At 41.5% G+C, this 19624-nt stretch overlaps 1 protein-coding gene across 4 annotated transcripts in view; it reads right to left on the bottom strand.

The window, feature by feature from the left end:
* Window positions 1-19624, bottom strand: part of LOC112219607 (zinc finger protein 462) — a 95021-nt gene that overhangs the window by 33815 nt on the left and 41582 nt on the right. For all 4 annotated transcript variants that reach the window (XM_024380979.2, XM_024380977.2, XM_024380976.2 and 1 more), the window contains exons 3-4: window positions 13129-18449; window positions 12707-12844 (exon numbers count right to left, since the gene is read on the bottom strand). In XM_024380979.2, the coding sequence (XP_024236747.1) occupies window positions 12707-12844; window positions 13129-18449 (5459 nt within the window). The remainder of the gene's footprint in view (window positions 1-12706; window positions 12845-13128; window positions 18450-19624) is intronic.

Raw genomic sequence — 19624 nt, 5'->3', positions numbered from 1 at the left:
GTCTAGCCTACCTCCAAAATTAAACAAATTCTAGTGAATCGCCTTTGAATGTAGACTGTATTACTATGCACACTGACTGGGCTGGTTACCTTATGCTATGATCCAAACTTTCTATTCATGAGTCTGGGAGAGAATGTACAGGCCTAGGCGATGCTGTGGGTTCACTGACTATGCAGGGCGTCTAAGCCTACAAATATAGTTATTTTGTATTTGATATTGAATAGCCTAGTAATAGGGACTTTAAAAAAATCCCAATTAAAAGGCTGACACATTACCGTTCGCTACAGAATATCTCACCCCTGTGCGTTTCCATATCCTCTCTCTCTCCTTCATCCCTTTCTCCAGCGTGCTGAGAGAGTGGCTGTCAACAATTTAATGCTATGTTTTGTTGTGAATACATGCTACTATCGATGTTCCCGAACAGATTTCACTAGGTTTCACAAATTAAGCACTGGGTAAATGCAAGAACAGGGTTGGAGAGCCCATGGCATACAGAGTTTGGGCGGAATATCACCTGTCGGGCAGTGGTTGATTAATGTAGTGAAATAACCGGAGTAGCCTGAAAAAGGAACCAGTGAAAAGTGGCATCCATTCACTATTTGAGTGCATATGGATGACATGTCTTGTGGAAACAAATTTCACATCTTAATAAAGACTAGATTAAATTGAGAATAGTGAAAATATGATTACTTGTTGAGAGTGTGCAGCCTGAGGCAAAGAACAGAGTGCAAGCTTTTTTTGCTACTTTCTCAAATCATCAACAGCCTATAGTTGTATCATGCAGCCCATATATGTTTTGATTTCTAAGACATTCTAAGATTTGTTGCAAATAACTCTAAATCTAGCTTTTTCAAATGAACACTTTTAAGCTCAAAATAGCCACTTCATATGTGCACTCGCTCCACGTGGGAAACATATATTTTATTCAGCTAAGATAATTTATATTCTTATTACTATAAAATCATATAATATAAAATAATGGCATGGCACTTATAAGCATATCTTCTCTTCTAAATGATCTTATCCTTATCTCAGCTCACTGGTCACCATAGCAGCACCCACCCGTAGCACGTACTCCAGCAGGTATATCTCACTGGTCACCACCAAAGCCAATTCTTCCTTTGGCCACCTTTCCTTCCAAGTCTCTGCTGCCAATGACAGGAACGAACTGCAAAAATCACTGAAGCTGGAGACTCATATCTCCCTCACTAGCTTTAAGCACCAGCTGTCAGAGCAGCTCACAGATCACTGCACCTGTACATAGCCCATCTGTAAATAGTCCATCCAACTACCTCATCCTCATACTGTATTTATTTATTTATTTATTTATCTTGCTCCTTTGCACCCCAGTATCTCTACTTGCACATTCATCTTCTGCACATCTACCATTCCAGTGTTTAATTGCTAAATTGTAATTACGTCGCCACCATGGCCTATTTATTGCCTTACCTCCCTTATCCTACATCATTTGCACACACTGTATATAGACTTTTTCTACTGTATTATTGACTGTATGTTTGCTTACTCCATGTGTAACTCTGTTGTTGTATGTGTCGAGCTGCTTTGCTTTATCTTGGCCAGGTCGCAGTTGCAAATGAGAACATGTTCTCAACTAGCCTACCTGGTTAAATAAAGGTGAAAGAAAAAAATAATGAACAATCCTACAGTGTCACATTGGTATGAAGAGATTTGGGAGAAAGGCACAGGAATGTGCAATAAAAAAAAAATTAAGACCAAAAAAATTAAGACCAAGACCAACCAAGCACAAAGACCAAGCAAACACCTAGCAAAACACAGGGTAGAAACCCAAAACAAAAGAGCGAGGAGTACCTCAAATAAATAACACACATGCACAATGATTAACACACGGGACGAGACCAGTAATCATCTGCGCAATTCACAATGGCAGGAAAGCCTAAACACACAGCACGGGTACTCACACACACCAACAGACATAGTAACAATAATGGACAGCCAAATGGAAACCAAAGGGCACACTTATACAAGTACTAATCAGTGGGAATAGGGGACAGGGGTGCGTAATGAATGTTCCGGAGGGATCTGTGAAATACAGCCAATGGCATGGCGCATAGCCAGATAACATACAGTAGGCCATCCCATATTCCGTTCTTCTGAAGCAAAATGTCTTCCTATCATAATGTTTCTTTAGACCTGCCTAAAATAAATAATGGAGTTATTGTGATGGTGTGTATTAAACGGATTTATTCTACTTTTTTAAAACGTAGATGTTCCAAAGGTGCGCTTCAGTGGCAAGGAGACGCTAAAGGTGTTTATGTTAATTAACGGTCAATTACAGTGAGACCGGCACACTTTTGCATGACAATAACCGTCTGGCAAAACGTAATTACCGCCACAGCCCTAGGCAGCACGCTTGCCAAATATAGAACAGCTTGTTGCTTTGTGGCCATAGACATGTAGCATAATCCATAGAAGGGTTTAAGAACCTCTTACTCAGGCGATTTGACTGTTAAAATCATGGAAAAACTAATAATGGATCCCAGTCCTGACTTGACTGTGTACTGCCATCTATGGATTATATTTCTATAGTTAGTTGCGGCTGTAATTTTATAGCAAACTTCAAAATACAATTGTGGGGAGAATGTACAGTTCGGAAAGCAAATGCCTACTGTTGAAAAGAGAAGACTAATCTGTCTGTAAAAGCAATATAACAATTAATTCTCAACAACTCCCAACTTTAAGCAACCCGCGCCATTTTATTATCAAAGTAGTTTATCTTCCGATAGGATATTGCCATGACGAGCGCATCGGCCATAACCGGTAAGTCAGTGTGTCACTGTAAAGTTTATTTAGAAGCCTACTATAGCCTGCAATACATACAGTTGAAGTCGGAAGTTTACATACACCTTATCCAAATACATTTAAACTTAGTTTATCACAATTCCTGACGTTTAATCCAAGTAAAAATGGCCTGTTTTAGGTCAGTTAGGATCACCACTTTATTTGAAGAATGTCAAATGTCACAATATTAGTAGAGAGAATTATTTATTTTAGCTTTTATTGCTTTCATCACATTCCCAGTGGGTCAGAAGTTTACATACACTCAATTAGTATTTGGTAGCATTGCCTTTAAATTGTTTAACTTGGGTCAAATGTTTCAGGTAGCCTTCCACAAGCTTCCCACAATACGTTGGGTGAATTTTGGCCCATTACTAATGACAGAGTTGGTGTAACTAAGTCAGGTTTGTAGGACTCCTTGCTCGCACATGCTTTTTCAGTTCTGCCCACAAGTTTTCTATGGGATTGAGGTCAGGGCTTTGTGATGGCCACTCCAATACCTTGACTTTGTTGTCCTTATGCCATTTTTCCAGAACTTTGGAAGTATGCTTTAGGTTATTGTCCATTTGGAAGACCTGTTTGCGACTGAGCTTTAACTTCCTGAGTGACGTCTTTAGATGTTGCTTCAATATATCCACATAATTTTCCTACCTCATGATGAAATCTATTTTGTGAAGTGCTCCAGTCCCTCCTGCAGGAAAACACCCCCACAAGATGATGCTGCCACTCCCGTGCTTCACGGTTGGGATGGTGTTCTTCGGCTTGCAAGCCTCCCCCTTTTTCCTCCAAACATAACGATGGTCATTATGGGCAAACAGTTCTATTTTGGTTTCATCAGATCAGAGGACATTTCTCCAAAAAGTACGACCTTTGTCCCCGATATGCAGTTGCAAACCGTAGTCTGGCTTTTTTATGGCAGTTTTGGAGCAGTGGCTTCTTCCTTGCTGAGCGGCCTTCCAGGTTAAGTCGATATAGGACTCGTTTTACTGTGGATATTGGTACTTTTGTACCTGTTTCCTCCAGCATCTTCACAAGGCCCTTTGCTGTTGTTCTGGGATTGATGTGCTCTTTTCGCACCAAAGTACGTTCTTCTCAAGTAGACAGAACGCTTCTCCTTCCTGGGCGGTATGACGGCTGCGTGGTCCCATGGTGTTTATACTTGTGTACTAATGTTTGTATAGATGAACGTGGCACCTTCAGGCATTTGGAAATTGCTCATTAGCGCTCTGGAGCAGGTTTTCATCAAGAATTTCTCTATACTTTGCTCCGTTCATCTTTCCCTCAATCCTGACTAGTATCCCTGTCCTTGCCGCTGAAAACCATCCCCACAGCATGATGCTGCCACCACCATGCTTCACCATAGGGATGGTGCCAGTTCCCTCCAGATTTGATGCTTGGCATTCAGGCCAAAGAGTTGAGTCTTGGTTTCATCAGACCAGAGAATCTTGTTTCTCATGGCCTGAGAGTCTTTAGGTGCCTTTTGGCAAATTCCAAGCGGGCTGTCATGTGCCTTTTACTGAGGAGTGGCTTCCTTCTGGCCACTCTACCATAAAGGCCTGATTGGTGGAGTGCTGCAGAGATGGTTGTCCTTCTGGAAGGTTCTCCCATCTCCACAGAATAACTCTGGAGCTCTGTCAGAGTGACCATCAGGTTCTTGATCACCTCCCTGACCAAGGCCCTTCTCTCCCGATTGCTCAGCTTGGCTGGGCGGCCAGCTCTAGGAAGTGTCTTGGTGGTTTCAAACTTCTTGTATTTAAGAATGATGAAGGCCACTGTGTTCTTGGGGACCTTCAATACTGCAGAAATGATGTGGTGCCCTTCCCCAGATCTGTGTCTCAACACAATCCTGTCTTGGAGCTCTACGGAAAATTCCTGGCTTAGTTTTTGCTCTGACATGCACTGTCAACTGTGGGACCTTATATTTTATCTGACCTTTATTTAACTAGGCAAGTCAGTTAAGAACAAATTCTTATTTTCAATGACGGCCTAGGAACAGTGGGTTTAACTGCCTGTTCAGGGGCAGAACGACAGATATGGACAGATATAGACGGGTGTGTGCCTTTCTAAATCATGTCCAATGAATTTAATTTACCACAGGTGGACTCCAATCAGGTTGTAGAAACATCTCAAGGATGATCAATGGAAACAGGATACACCTGAGCTCAATTTTGGGTCTCATAGCAAGGGTCTGATTACTTATGTAAACAAGGTATTTCTGTTTTAAAAAATATATATACATTTGTAAACATTTCTAGAAAGCTATTTTCACTTTGTCATTATGGGGTATGGTGTGTAGATTGATGAGGAAAAACATTAATATCTCTACCTACATATACATACTGTATAACCTCAATTACCTCAACTACCTCGCACCCCTGTACATTGAGTCGGTACTGGTACTCCTTGTATATAGCCTCATTCTTTAAAAAAAAGTGTTACTATCTCCTTTTTTATTTAGCTAATATTTTTCTTACTTTTGAACTATTTTAACTTAAAGCCTTAGGGCCTATGATTTCTTAATCCGGCCCTACATACAGTCACTGCTCTGCCTGTCCAGTCCTTTCCATCCACCTCGCTCTGCTTGCTCCGCTCACCTGCTTCTCGTGAGTTTTTCGCTTTAGTTGGGGGCAAATTTCCAGCATTTTTGGTATGAAGATGGCTTCTCTCGCTCTCTCTTTCCTATAATATTTTTTTTGGGGGGAGGGGGGTAAAATAAACATACGAACAACAATTTACAGACACCCCTATCCTTAGTGCCTGCATTGTTTGCCACATGGACTTAAATTGTGCCAATTTGTTTTTTTTTCTCAATCGCCCACGCTATTTCAATAATACATCATTCCATTTTTCCATTGTGTTAATGATGGCGGATCACGTTTTTCAGGATGAGAAGGGAATCGTCCAGCCCATTGGGTATCTAACTACACCCCTATATTCTGTGTTCTGAAATATGCAGACAGACGGATTAAAAGTACGTTTGCATAACTTTTGGACTTTATAGCATTCCCAGAAAGCATAGATTATTGAACCATTGTTAGTTCTCGACTTAAGATGTGACTCTGCCGTTGTACTGTAGAATGTGTAAATTTAGTTTAATAAATTCTATACGTTAGTTTATACACGATTAAGCGTACATTTTCATTAACTGTAATTTCATTAGTTATGCTTCAACTTTAAGTCAAGTAGTTTATTTTATTAAGAGATTGTCAGTTGGATAGGCTCTCTGCAAGTTGGATAGGCTCTCTCTTACCTATCATATGAACATCCCTTTCTGACTCAAATAAGATTCCCTCATGGGTTGCTTTGATGATCAACATATTTCAAATCGAAATTGTGTGATATGTAACTTTTGTGATATGTATTTGAAATGATCTACGTTGGTCAGTCCAAAATTACTTTTGTAATTCTGGAACGGAAATACGTGTATTTCAAGTTACCAAGTAAATGATGGTTTCTACGCCTTTCCTTATCCAGGTTGTGTTTTTAGAGAGTGATATTGGTTCTTGTAGAATATGTTACATTTTCTTCTATATTGTTAAAGTGTTCTTAACTATGAAGTTGTTCATGTTTTTAGCTTTATCCTTTGAAAAATAGACACATAAACAGATTCTGGGGATGAGCATGAGCATCTTCAATATGGACCCATTGTTCCTCGTTAGTGCAATTAACTATATGTCTCAAGTAAAAGCCCTGGGTAGTGAGGGGATACACTTCCATGTCTGGAAGGTTTAAACCACCCGCAGGCTTTCATACTGTTGAGTAATGGAATACTGTTGTCTTTATATATTTGTTGTTTGTTGACACTTATTAAGCATACTAAATATTACATGTATAATAATCCACAAAGGATTGTTGTAGAGTGTGAGTTATTATTTTTCCTATTGCCATTATTATTATTTTTTTCCTCCACATTATTTTATATCCTGAGATTTCAGACTATTCTGAATAGGACTTCAGACATGCCATCTTCTGTATTCAGTGTACAACTGCCTGGACTGGCCTGGCCCTGGTCTGCAAAACCAACAAGGCCTTAATTTGGCTTCTGTCTTGGGTGAGGCGTTAAATCCTCAGGCCTGCCGTCCCTTTGCCAAGTCCCTGGCAACCTCATCGGAATACTAATGTTGAAACGGTTACCCGCTGCCCTCAATGTTATGGCCTCTTTTCCCCTTGCCTGCCTGCAACGGTCAGGAGGGACTACCTCGCTTGTTTTCTCCAGGGGAAGTTGACAGACTGTCTACCCAGGGGTCTCCGTTGCAATAAAAAAAAAAACTGGAAACAGAACCCTGCCATCCGTAAAAACAGACTTCGGCAGTGTGGGGTCTCTTAGGGCTGAGAGTCAAAAGTCAAGTCGGACTCTGAACTAAAGAGTTGGTGGACACAGTGTAATTTAGAGAGAAGTTGTAGGGGAATTGTATTATTTGCAAAGCAGCTTCAGAAGTAACCTTTCAGTTACAGCTGAAATAATAAAATATTATATTTCCTGTTTTTGAGAGGGTAAGGGCTAAAATTAGTTAAGGGATGAAAAGAACATAATAATACATCATCATTCTATTTGTAAGAAAGTAATTAACAATCTGAATGCATGCACATTAATAATATGCAGATAAATCATTAACTTTTACAGTGGCAAGAAAACAAATGTGAACCCTTTGGAATTACCTAGATTTCTGCATAAATTGGTCATCAAGGCACAACAATAGACAAACATAGTGTGCTTAAACTAATAACACACAAATTATTGTATTTTTCTGGTCTATATTTAATACATCATTTAAAAATTCACAGTGTAGGTCAGAAAAAGTATGTGAACCCCTAGGCTAATGACTTTTCCAAAAGCTAATTGAGTCCAATCAATGAGATGAGATTGGAGATCTTGGTTAGAGCTGCCCTGCCCTATAAAAAAAATCACAAAATTTGAGTTTGCTATTCACAAGAAGCATTGCCTAATGTGAACCTTGCCTCAGACAAAAGAGATCTCAGAAGACCTAAGATTAAGAATTGTTGACTTACATGAAGCAGGAAAGGGTTAAAAAGTATCTCTAAAAGCTTTGATGTTCATCAGCCCACGGTAAGACATATTATCTATAAACGGAGAAAGTTCAGCACTTTTGCTACTCTCCCTAGGAGTGGCCATCCTGCAAAGATGACTGCAAGAGCACTGCGCAGAATGTTAAATAAGGTTAAGAAGAATCCTAGAGTGTTAGCTAAACACTTACAATCTCTGGAACATGCTAACATCTCTGTTGATGAGTCTACGATAGGTAAAACACTAAACAAGAATGGTGTTCATGGGAGGACACCACGGAAGAATCCACTACTGTCCAAAAAAAAATCAATTGCTGCATGTCTGAAGTTTACAAAAGTGCAACTGGACAGATGAAACTACGGTTGAGTTGTTAGGAAGGAACACACAACACTATGTGTGGAGAGAAAAAAGGCACAGCACACCAACAACAAAACCTCCTCCCAACTGTAAAGTATGGTGGAGGGAGCATCATGGTTTGGGGCTGCTTGGCTGCCTCAGGGGCTTGACAGCTTACTGTCATCGACGGAAAAATGAATTCCCAAGTTTATCAAGACATTTTGCAGGAGAATGTTAGGCTCTCTGTCCACCAATTGAAGCTCAACAGAAGTTGGGTGATGCAACAGGACAACGACCCAAATCACAGAAGTAAATCAACAAAAGAATGGCTCCAACAGAAGAAAATGCGCCTTCTGGAGTAGAGGTCGACCGATTAATCGGAATGGCCGAGCCAATTTCAACTTTTCATAACAATCGGAAATCGGTATTTTTTGACACCGATTTGGCCGATCTTTAAAATAAAATGTAATTTAGATTTTTTTTTTTACACCTTTATTTAACTAGGCAAGTAAGTTAAGAACACATTCTTATTTTCAATGAAGGCCTAGGAACGGTGGGTTAACTCCCTCAGGGGCAGAACGACAGACGTTTACCTTGTCAGCTTGGGGATTCGTTTTTGCAACCTTCCGGTTACTAGTCCAACGCTCTAACCACCTGCCTTACATTGCGTAACAGGTAGTCAGCCTGCCACGCAGTCTCCTTGTGGAGTGCGAGGGTAGCAAGAAGCCAAGGTAAATTGCTAAACTACCTGTTACGCGAGGGTAGCAAGAAGCCAAGGTATGTTGCTAAACTTAACTTTTTTATCTTATAAAAAAACATCAATTTTAACATAATCACTAGTTAACTACACATGGTTGATATTACTAGTTTATCTAGCATGTCCTGCGTTGCATATAATCGATGCGGTGCCTGTTAATTTCTCATCGAATCACAGCCTACTTCACCAAACGGTTGATGATTTAGCACTGTCGTTGCACCAAACCTAACCATAAACATCAATGCCTTTCTTTAAAATCAATACACAAGTATATATTTGTAAACCTGCATATTTAGTTAATATTGCCTGCATGAATTTCTTATAATTAGGGAAATTGTGTCACTTCTCTTGCGTTCCGTGCAAGCAGTCAGGGTATATGCAGCAGTTCGGGCCACCTGGCTCATTGCGAACTGTGTGAAGACAATTTCTTCCTAACAAAGACCGTAATTAATTTTCCAGAATTGTACATAATTATTGAAGGTTGTGCAATGTAACAGCAATATTTAGACTAATGGTTGCCACCCGTTAGATAAAATACGGAACGGTTCCGTATTTCACTGAAAGAATAAATGTTTTGTTTTTGAAATGATAGTTTCCGGATTTGACCATATCAATAACCAAAGGGTCGTATTTCTGTGTTTTTATTATAATTAAGTCTATGATTTGATATTTGATAGAGCAGTCTGACTGAGCGGTGGTAGGCAGCAGCAGGCTCGTAAGCATTCATTCAAACAGCACTTTCGTGTGTTTGCCAGCAGCTCTTCGCAATGCTTCAAGCATTGAGCGGTTTATGACTTCAAGCCTATCTACTCCCGAGATTAGGCTGGTGTAACCGATGTGAAATGGCTAGCTAGTTAGCGGGGTGTGCGCTAATAGCGTTTCAATCGGTGACGTCACTCGCTCTGAGACTTGGAGTAGTTGTTCCCCTTGCTCTGCAAGGGCCACGGCTTTTGTGGAGTGATGGGTAACAATGCTTCGAGGGTGGCTGTTGTCGATGTGTTCCTGGTTTGAGACCAGGTAGGTGCGAGGAGGGGGACGGAAGCTATACTGTTACACTGGCAATACTAAAGTGCCTATAAGAACATCCAACAGTCAAAGGTATATGAAATACAAATGGTATAGAGAGAAATAGTCCTATAATTCCTATAATAACTACAACCTAAAACTTCTTACCTGGGAATATTGAAGACTGTTAAAAGGAACCACCAGCTTTCATATGTTCTCATGTTTTCTTTAAAAAAAAATACTATTATTATTATTTTTATTTTTTCATAAAACATTTTTTAAAGCGGCCGATTAATCGGTATCGGCTTTTTTTTTTTTGTATTCAAATAATCGGTACCGGTGTTGAAAAATCATAAATCGGTCGACCTCTATTCTGGAGTGGCCCAGTCAGAGTCCAGACCTCAACCCGATTGAGATGCTGTGGCATGACCTCAAGAGAGCAGTTTACACCAGACATCCCAAGAATATTGCTGAACTGAAAAAGTTTTGTAAAAAAATAATGGTCCAAAATTCCTCCTGACCATTTGTGCAGGTCTGATCCGGAACAACAGAAAACATTTGGTTGAGGTTATTGCTGCCAAAGGAGGGTCAACCAGTTATTAAATCCAAGGGTTCACATACTTTTCCCAACCTGCACTGTGAATGTTTACACCGTGTGTTCAATAAAGACTTGTTTGTGTATTAGAATTGTTTGTGTGTTATTAGTTCAAGCAGACTGTATTTGTCTATTGTTGTGACCTAGATGAAGATCAGATCAAATTTGATGACCAATTTATGCAGAAACCCAGGTATTTCCAAAGGGTTCATATACTTTTCTTGCCACTGTATAGGCGCAAGATTTGTATGCGAAAGGAAATTAAATACACTAAATATACTAACTAAATTGACTAGTAAATGGGTGTAAACAAATATGAAAAACTGGGTAACACTTTACTACCTGTTAGACATAACAGGACGATTCCAATGCCGGAATAAAAACAATTCTTATGAGAGGGCCATGAACAGTACCCAGTAATGCTGTATACTGCTAGAAAGCTCAGATTTTCCCTTTTTTGTTCCTCATTATTTATTTATGAGTTGTATTCACTTTTCCAACCACAAGATGTAGTAGATAGTATGAATCATATGAAAATATTATGATTTCATATGCTATTAACAACCTATTCATGAAAAATGTGAAAATATGGCCTGACACACATTATGTTTTTGGATAATCTACATATATTTACAATCAACTTTACAAATGTCATCCTATAAGATTTTAGCTACCATACTACTGTAATAAATTATGATAAAACTTGAGGTTAGGGAAAAGTAGCCTTATTTTTGGGTCGAGGCTTTTATTCATTCTTGTGTCCCTCCCCTTCTGAAACTCACAAATGTTTTACGATCTCCGCTTTAATCTCCTCTAAAAGTTGTCCATCTGTGAAGAACACAAAGGTTTTGTTTCACATCTACAAAGATTTTTTTGTTTTGTTTTTTTAAACTTGATATAAAACCATTTGTGTTTGTTGTAGAACGATCCGACTGGGCACACAACATCATTTCAATGTGGATAATCGGGTAATATTTGGTTGAGATGTTGATCAATGAGATTACAACCTATACTCACCCACTCAAAAAGACAGCCAAAATTGTTTTACACTTCCAATATGTTATCACTATGCCTTTAACCATCTAAAACCACATCCACATTCCAATGGAAAAACAATGTCTGATTTTTGGTTTAGTAGTCACACAAACTATTTAAAAGTTCAAATGAGAATACAATGTAAGATATGTTGTTTATTTATACAACAGATGAATGTGTTATCCCCGTGCTTCATCTAATAGCACAACCAAATGACGTGGATCGCAGTTGAGAATACATTTAAAGTATATAGCGCAAGTGATCAGTACTGTTCGAGATTCTGCACAGATTATTATAGCAATTGTAAAGATCTCCACAGACCTATTCCTTAACTTAGATTTTTGTTTGAGATGGGGACAGAAATCCCACATATAAACTATTCATTTGTTGACAAACTGGAATTCAAGCCAGAATAAGTCAGTGGCACAGATGGAACTATCCAAGCAGAACTATCCAATCTCCTTCAAATGTTGATATTTGGTTGCACAGACAACCAAACACAGACAACCAAACACAATTCAACATCCAGTTTGTCTACAACTTAATAATTGATGTGTTGGATTCACATCTTCATCTCAACCAAACCTCAAAGATAAAGAAAAGGACTAACTCTAATCCAATCAAACTCTAAATGCACTTCAAATAAAGTTTCATTTGATTTAGTCCCATACTTTCAATTAATCCAACATATTCATAATTAACTTGAAGCCAAAACCTTATTTGTGTTGTCTATTTTCTGTGAAAACCTGGGTTGAATTGAAATAGCTCTTGATGTTTTTGCAAAAGCCATAGGCCTAAATAGTATCATTGATGATATATAACTTATAAAGTATGGTTACATTAAATATTCTCTGTTAAACCTACCCTTAGGTAGCAACAGTGAATATGTTCAGTTATTCAGAGACCTCTCAATAAGGTTCCAGCTTCCAGGGCTGTGGATATGTAACCTGATACCCCAGGGTCTTCTGAGGCAAACTCAATTCAATGAAATAATAACGTAAGTCCCCAGAAGTACAGAGTTTATGCTTAACCGGTTAAATCCTGAAGGTATAATGCATTATGATGTGGTTATAATGCATTGTAAGAGCATGCATGACCCCCGTGTGTTACCAAACTCTTGGCTATTTGATCTTACCTTGACATGGCCCTCTTTGACCTCCCCGTACTGGACATGTTTCCTCAGGTGGTTACAGATGGCTCTGAGAGTAGGGTGGACCTCCACACAGAAGTTACACCTGTAGCCGATCGGTGCTTTGTCAGCATTATTCACCAGCTAAAAGAAAATAAAAAAGGGAAGAAAAGGTGGTAAATCTAACAGCCTTACACTCATTCCACTGATATTCTCTATAACTGATTTCATTTCTAACTATAAAACTTTAAACATCAATACTATGTGTAACATTACTATGTTAGCCCAATACAGTGGAAATGCTTCATATACTGTTAGTTATTATTCACACTCTCATTTTCATTCTCATTCTAGTCCAAAACAATGGCCACATCTAGTATTTTACTGAGATGATAAATCATCATCCTTTTGTAAACTCTTCTACTCACTTTCTCAGGCTTTGTCTCCGGTGGTTCGGATGACTTCTGCTTGCAAAGGAGCTGTTTCCTCCTCTCTTGCCGCATCGCCCTCTTCTGGAACTCCTCGTTATGGTTCATCAGGTGAGTGCTGAGGAGAGGAAGGCCCAGGAACTTCAACTCGCAGTGGGAACACTGATAGAGCTCTGTCTCCGTCCCATCTTTCGTGAGGCTGGGGTGGATGACAAAGTCCTGTTTGTGGTCCTTGCCACTGTGATGGTCGTTGTAGTGCATGGAGAGAAGTTTCACTGTGCTGAATCGCTGGAAGCATTTTAAACACTTGAAAGGCAGCCACTCGGCAACCTCTCCCTCTGGCTCGGGCTTCGGTTCAACCTCCACCACTTCTGTTACCTCTTCAACATGTTCTGGTTCTTTGGCATAGAGCACAGTGAAGTAGCGTCCGAGCTTGCTGGTGTGTTGCCGCTTGGGGAAGACTCCTGGATGGCGTTTGATGTAGTGTGAAACTATGCTCTTCCTGCTGAAGGCCTGGAACGCACAGAGCGAACACTCCCTCCTCTCCACAGCCAATCGTAGCTCCTCGCTCAGCTCCGACCCTTCAGCCTCCGATGCCACGGGCACCACCACTTTACTGTGCTTCTCCGTCAAAGTCTTGGAGGCTGCCAGGCAATGTGTGTAATAGGCATCAATGTCATGACGTTTCTGGTAATGTGCCGCCAGGCCTTTGCGAATGGGATTGGTGTATGAACAGAGAGCACACTTGAAGACGTTGTTCTTGCCTTCCGGTTGAGCTCTGACGTTGTTGTGCTTGATGCGGTAGTGTCGAGCTATGCCTTTTCTGGTTGAGCAGAAGTACTTGCAGAGCTGACACCTAAACACAGCATGGGTCTCTCCTTTGTTGATAGGGAACTGGGTGAGAGCAAGTTTGAATTCGCTAACCTCTTGTACCTCTGATGATACACTTGTGGCACTGCATTCAGCGACCACCTCATCTTTCACAGTGGAATATGGCACGAGGGAATGCTTGAACATATCTGAAGCAGGTTGATTGTGATATTTTTCATAGTGAATTTTCAGTTTCTCCAATGTTCCATGAGTGTACGGACACATTTTGCATCTGTATGCTCCATAACCCTGTCTTTGGGTCTTGCACTTGTCATCCACTTCAGTTATATCTTTAACCTGCTCGATGTCATCCGCAAAGTCCTCAGCGGTGACTTTCACCAACGGATGCCTCTTCTGGTAATGAGTAAGAACTCCATGGATGCGTGAATTCACATATGGACAGTGTCGGCACTTGTAAACCGAACTTGGATTTATATCAGCTTCTTGTGCGAAGTCAGCCGCCTTGACTTTCATGCCTGGGTGTTTTTTGCCATAGTGTGTCAGAAGTCCATGTAGGCTGTTATACTCAGACAGACATACAGTGCACTGGTAGGGGTTGTTGGAGATCGAGTTGCTTGTGTGGGAGAGCCTGGGATGGTATTGGTGGTGTTGGTGCTCTTGAGGTGAGGTAGGGATATCCAATGGTCCTTCATCGTGAGCAGTTGGAAGAAAAGTGAAAGGTGGTCCTTTAGCCATTGAGGGGTGGAATTTCTCTTGGGATCTTGGACCTTTGATTATGTCCAATAGTACAGACTCATCCCCTTTGACAGCCCAAGGGTGGACAGCTTGGTAGTGGTTGGTAATATCCCAGATGGAGCACGCCTCGAAAGCACAATCTCTGCATTGGTAGTGCTTACTCTCCCCAGCGTTCCCCCCTGGCTGGGAGGTGGTGGTATCAGGCCCGGCCCACAGCTTGCTTGCCATGTACGTGTAGTCAACATTGTGCTCTGGGTGGCGTCTTTGGTAATGCATTAGCAGCCCGTTGGGTTCCGCATGGGAGTAGATGCACCACTCACAGTGATAACCAGCCTCCAGGATGCCATCTTGGTACGCCCAGTGTAAAATGGTCATGGCTGTGGCTTTCACAGTAGGATGATCCTTCTTCAGGTGCTTCTTCAATGCGTAAACGTATGGAGATGTATAAGAGCAGTGCCTGCACTTCAGTGAGCGAAGACATCCGGAGGATGCCTCGGTCTCGGTGGGAGCAGCAGGGGCTATGGCAGAGGCGGCAGTGCCTGACTGGCCCATCTGCGCTCGCTCTCTTTGACTGCGGACTACTGCAGTGTGCCGGCGTACAAGGTCAGCATTGGACTTTGCGTCCCTGTGCTTCTTCTGGTAGTGAATAAGCACTCCTTTTACAGTGCGGTTCCCGTAGTCACAGTGCTGACAGAAGAAAAGCATCTCTGCTTCTCCTTTCTCTGTGACAACTCTAGCGTGAGAATTGCTGGACCCATCAAATCCATTGTTGTTGAACTGTTTGAGAAACTGCTTTGGGGGTGCAATCTGAAGCTCATCCATTAGTTTCATCAGCCCAGAGGTGGGAGCGGCGTGCTTGATGTATTTCGCAGTCACCTTTATTTCTGGATGTCTCTTTTGATAATGGACAAGAACTCCCACTACAGAGCGGTTGCTGTACACACAATGTTTACAGTAGTATATCTCCTCATCTGTACCAAATGGCATGGCGGCGCTTGGCGACTTAGCAGGGGTTGGTATATTGATGTTGTAAGAAGAGTTGCCTGCTGACTGTGGCCTATCGACTGTGATAACTCTCATGGTTTTCTGAATGCGGAAATATGAGGCCTTTTGCTCTGGGTGCTTTTTCTGATAGTGAACCAATACAGAGTGCATGTTAGGGCTAGCAAAGGAGCATAAGTCACAGTCATAGACCACAACATTACCAACCTCTTTCAGGGCCTCTGTCTCAGAGCTTGAATCTTGTGTCTTTGCAACACTTTTGAGCACAGGACTGGACGAGGACTTGGGTGTGGAAGTGGAGGAGCTACATGTGAAACTCTTGGGACCGGAATTTAAAATTTCTCTAAGCGTTTGAGATTCTGCTCCCTTGTGCTGCTGTTCCACCACGTAACTCGAGAAGATCATAGCGTTGTTTATTTTCACCTCAGGGTGCATTCTTTGGTAATGGGGCATCAAGCTTCTGACGTTTGGACTTGTGTACGAACAAAAGCGGCACATGTACACCAAATCTGGCTGGTTGAAGTTCAGCACATTGCTGGCTTCTGGGTGGTGATCCATGTAATGCTCATGAAGGTTGTTGAAGTTGGTGTATTCGATGAAGCACTCCAGACAACGAAATACGGCACTTTGGTCCTCAGGGTCGAGAATGTATCTAAAGCTAAACTTAATGTAGGGGTGCATTCTCTGGTAGTGGGTGCTCACACTGCGGGCTGACTTGTTATGGTAGTCACAGTGCTTGCAATAGAATCGTGCCATCCCTGAGTCCTCTGTATAGTCAATGTTCTCCTGGAAAGAAGTGTCCCGGCTGTCTTGGCTGCTCTGGTCTTGGAGATCCGCTTTAAGATCAACAGACTCCTTGTCCTCATCATCAGAGAGTGTCATTGCAATGGGAATGTTTCTTAGCTTTGACGTGAGGGTTCTTTTTCTTTTACCCACCCGGCCTTCGTAAAGCTTGTTGTAAACGTAGCCATGATTTTTACTCTCACCGTTGTTCTCTTCCTTGTCTCTGCCTGCATCTTCATTCATGTTGAGCTCTCCTTCCTCTTCATCATCAATTTCTTCCAGATTAATCACCAGATCCTCCTGTTGCTGACTGATCTTGCTCTGAAGGTTGTTGGCAATTTCATCAATCCTAGTTCTCTTCTTGACTGGGGACAGATCCAAAGGTAGATCATTGATGGACTTCCTTGCAGTTTTCCCAGCTAAGTGCTTTTTGGATCCAAGTCCTAGAATTGAAGTCTGTGTTTTTTGTACCTGGCTCGGAGAACTGGAGAATGTTTCCAATTCCGAGTCCTGTTGCTCATTTGTAGAGCCCTCCAAGCTGGCAGCTTGCATGTCGTCACAGTAGGAGTGCTTGTGTTGCTGGTGAACTCGCAGCCCTTTCAGCGTGGTTGTCGAGAAGCTACAGAGTGTACAGCGGTGAGGATTTTGCTGGTTTAGATCATTGCCCACATTACTTAGCTTTTTCCCATTGACTTTGGAAGCAGCAATGTTTCCTCCGTTCACTGATTCTGGTGTCTCGTTATTCTGAGGACCTGGGCTTTCACTGGTCAGGTCCATGGTGTCCCAGTCTGAGGAGTGACTTTGCTTGTGCGTGCCTAACTTGAGAGGGCTGGTGCAGATAAAGGGGCACTCATCACACTTGTATACCGTCGTCTTCCCAGATAGGTGTATGTTCTCAATGTGACGGGAGATGCTTCTGCGATGCATGGTGAGGAAAGAGCAGAAAGGACACTGGAACCTGTTCATGTACCTTCTGAATGGTATCCCTTTAGTCTCCAGCATCTTGTTATCCTCTTCGGACAGAAGCTGCTTGGCAGAATCCCCAGTTGACAAGGGGTCGGTGTAATTGGGATCATCCTCATCACCCAGTTCCTCGTCATCTTCCTCAGAGGTGCTCCTGGAGTCGTCAAGCATGCTCAAATCCATCTCCATGGCAGAGTTGGAAACATCGGACATGACGAAGGTGGACCTGTCAGACAAAATGGAGGATCCCGTGCTGTTGGGCGCTACCGATTGAATCTGTGAATACTGATAGGGTGATATCCCAGAGGCAGGCTTGTTGAGCTTGAAAACTGAGGAGGTGACTACAGAGGAGCCTTCATTACCACTCAGGTCTTTGAAAACCATTTTGGAGTTAGGAGGGCTTCTGGGGGAGGAAGGGGAATCAGATTTAGAAGAGCCTGCGCTTCCTTCTCCTTCTCCACCCGGCTGGATGGTTGAGATCATTTTCACCATGTTGCGGTGCTTTTTCATCATGTTGTCACACCACTCTCTTCGAAGCGCTTGGTTTCCCCTTGACTTCCCCAGAGGTTTAACCATGGACTCTAGAATACCACGCTCTACCACATCTTCTGATAGTTCCTCACTGGGTTCCTCGGACGATAATGACTCAGGGTCATCAACAGCCTCAGACAAAGATTCTGGGGGGTCCAGATTTCCTTTATGATACATCTTCTGGTGCTTCAGGATCCTGGCTTTGCGTGGGGACTTGTATGTACAATACTGGCAGGAGAACACTTTCCCAAGACTGTCGTGGATAACGATGTTATAGTTGGACTGTTTGGACGTATGGGAGGCAGGTGAGTTCCCGCCACTTAGTGAGGTTCCATGTACCTTCTTGGTGTGTTCAGACAACAGAGATTTTGATCTGAAGTAACGAACACAGATTTTGCACTGGAATAACTGGTTTGCAGTTTTGTTGGAATGGTTTGCTGACTTGCTGTATGGCATTTGGTTTGAACTTGAAAAGTCTGTTTCAAAGGGGTGGCCAATGGAAAATAAAGGAAAAAAGAGATGATAAAACAATCTTTCCTTAAATAGCAATATCAATGTTAATATACTGTAAATAGTAGAACGTATTCATACCCCTAGACTTATTCCATATTTTGTTGTGTTACAGCCTGAAATCAATCAAAATGGATTAAATTGATTTTTCCCTCATCCATCTACACACAATACCCCATAATCACAAAGTAAAAACATGTTTTTGGAAATATTTTACAGAAATATCTCATTTACATAAGAATTCATAATTTGTTGAAGCACCTTTGGCATAGATTACAGCTGAGAGTCTTTCTGGGTATGTCTCTAAGAGCTTTCACACCTGAATTGTACAACATTTGCACATTATTCTTTTCAAAATTCTTCAAGCATTGTCAAATTGGTTGTTGATCAATGCTAGACAACCATTTTCAGGTCTTGCCATAGATTTTGAGGTAGATTTAAGTCCAAACTGTGACTCGGACACTCAGGAACATTCACTGTCTTCTCGGTAAGCAACTCCATTGTTGATTTGCCTTATGTTTAAGGTTATTGTCCTGCTAAAATGTGAATTAATCTCCATGTGTTTGTTGGAAAGCAGACAACCAGATTTTACTCTAGGATTTGCCTGTGCTTAGCGCCTTTCTGTTTCTTTTTTATCTTGAAAAACTACTAACTACTGACTCAGGGGTGTGAAAACTTACAGTACTAGTCAAAGGTTTGGACACACCTACTAATTCAAGTATTTTTCTTTATTTTTACACATTGCAGAATAATAGTGAAGACATCAAAACTACGAAATAACACATATGGAATCATGTAGTAACCAAAAAAGTGTGAAACAAATCAAAGTATATTTGATATTTGAGATTCTTCAAAGTAGCCACCATTTGCCTTGATGGCAGCTTTGCACACTGTAGGCATTCTCTCAACCAGCTTCATGAGGAATGCTTTTCCAACAGTCTTGAAGGAGTTTCCACATATGATTGTTCGCTGCTTTTCCTTCAGTCTGCAGTCCAACTCATCCCAAACCATCTCATTTGGTTTGAGGTCAGGTGACTGTGGAGGCCAGGTCATCTTATGCAGCACTCCATCACTCTCCTTCTTGATCAAATAGCCCTTCAACAACCTGGAGGTGTGTTGGGTCATTGACCTGTTGAAATCA

This window comes from Oncorhynchus tshawytscha, linkage group LG20 (genome assembly GCF_018296145.1).
Source record: "Oncorhynchus tshawytscha isolate Ot180627B linkage group LG20, Otsh_v2.0, whole genome shotgun sequence".
Taxonomy (NCBI): domain Eukaryota; kingdom Metazoa; phylum Chordata; class Actinopteri; order Salmoniformes; family Salmonidae; genus Oncorhynchus; species Oncorhynchus tshawytscha.
Note: the sequence above shows the minus strand (reverse complement) of the source record. Positions and strands in the feature narration are given on the sequence as shown.